We start from the raw sequence: 270 nt of genomic DNA on the forward strand, positions 1-270 counted from the left end.
CTCAAAGAACTAGACTAGATATTTTTTATCTATTTATCTTTTTTATCAAAGGAGACTATACTACGCATAAGAAGATTTTTTTTCTTCTAAATTCTCCAAGACTACGAAGACGCTCTTGCGGATACTCACCGTGTAAAACTTCTTCTCGAGTCCGAGGAGTCTCTCGCGGTCGCAGAAGGACGCCCGCTTTTCGCCCAAGTCGGGCACCTCGAGGATTCCGGGCATCGCTGTGGGCGTGGGCGGGTGGGCGGGTGTCTGCGGTTGGGCGGG

General features: G+C 50.0%; 2 protein-coding genes across 4 annotated transcripts in view; one reads left to right on the top strand and one right to left on the bottom strand.

The window, feature by feature from the left end:
* LOC119590739 (F-box/LRR-repeat protein 7-like) overlaps nucleotides 1-264 on the bottom strand; it is a gene marked incomplete in the record, with an annotated part of 93,152 nt that extends 92,888 nt beyond the window's left edge. The window contains 1 exon segment of the mRNA XM_037939431.1: nucleotides 130-264. Within this exon segment, the coding sequence (XP_037795359.1) occupies nucleotides 130-225 (96 nt within the window).
* The window catches only part of LOC119590740 (zinc transporter ZIP13 homolog), a 62,164-nt gene that overhangs the window by 26,359 nt on the left and 35,535 nt on the right, over nucleotides 1-270 (top strand). The window lies entirely within an intron of this gene.

Source organism: Penaeus monodon, chromosome 27 (genome assembly GCF_015228065.2).
Source record: "Penaeus monodon isolate SGIC_2016 chromosome 27, NSTDA_Pmon_1, whole genome shotgun sequence".
NCBI classification, from domain to species: Eukaryota; Metazoa; Arthropoda; class Malacostraca; order Decapoda; family Penaeidae; genus Penaeus; species Penaeus monodon.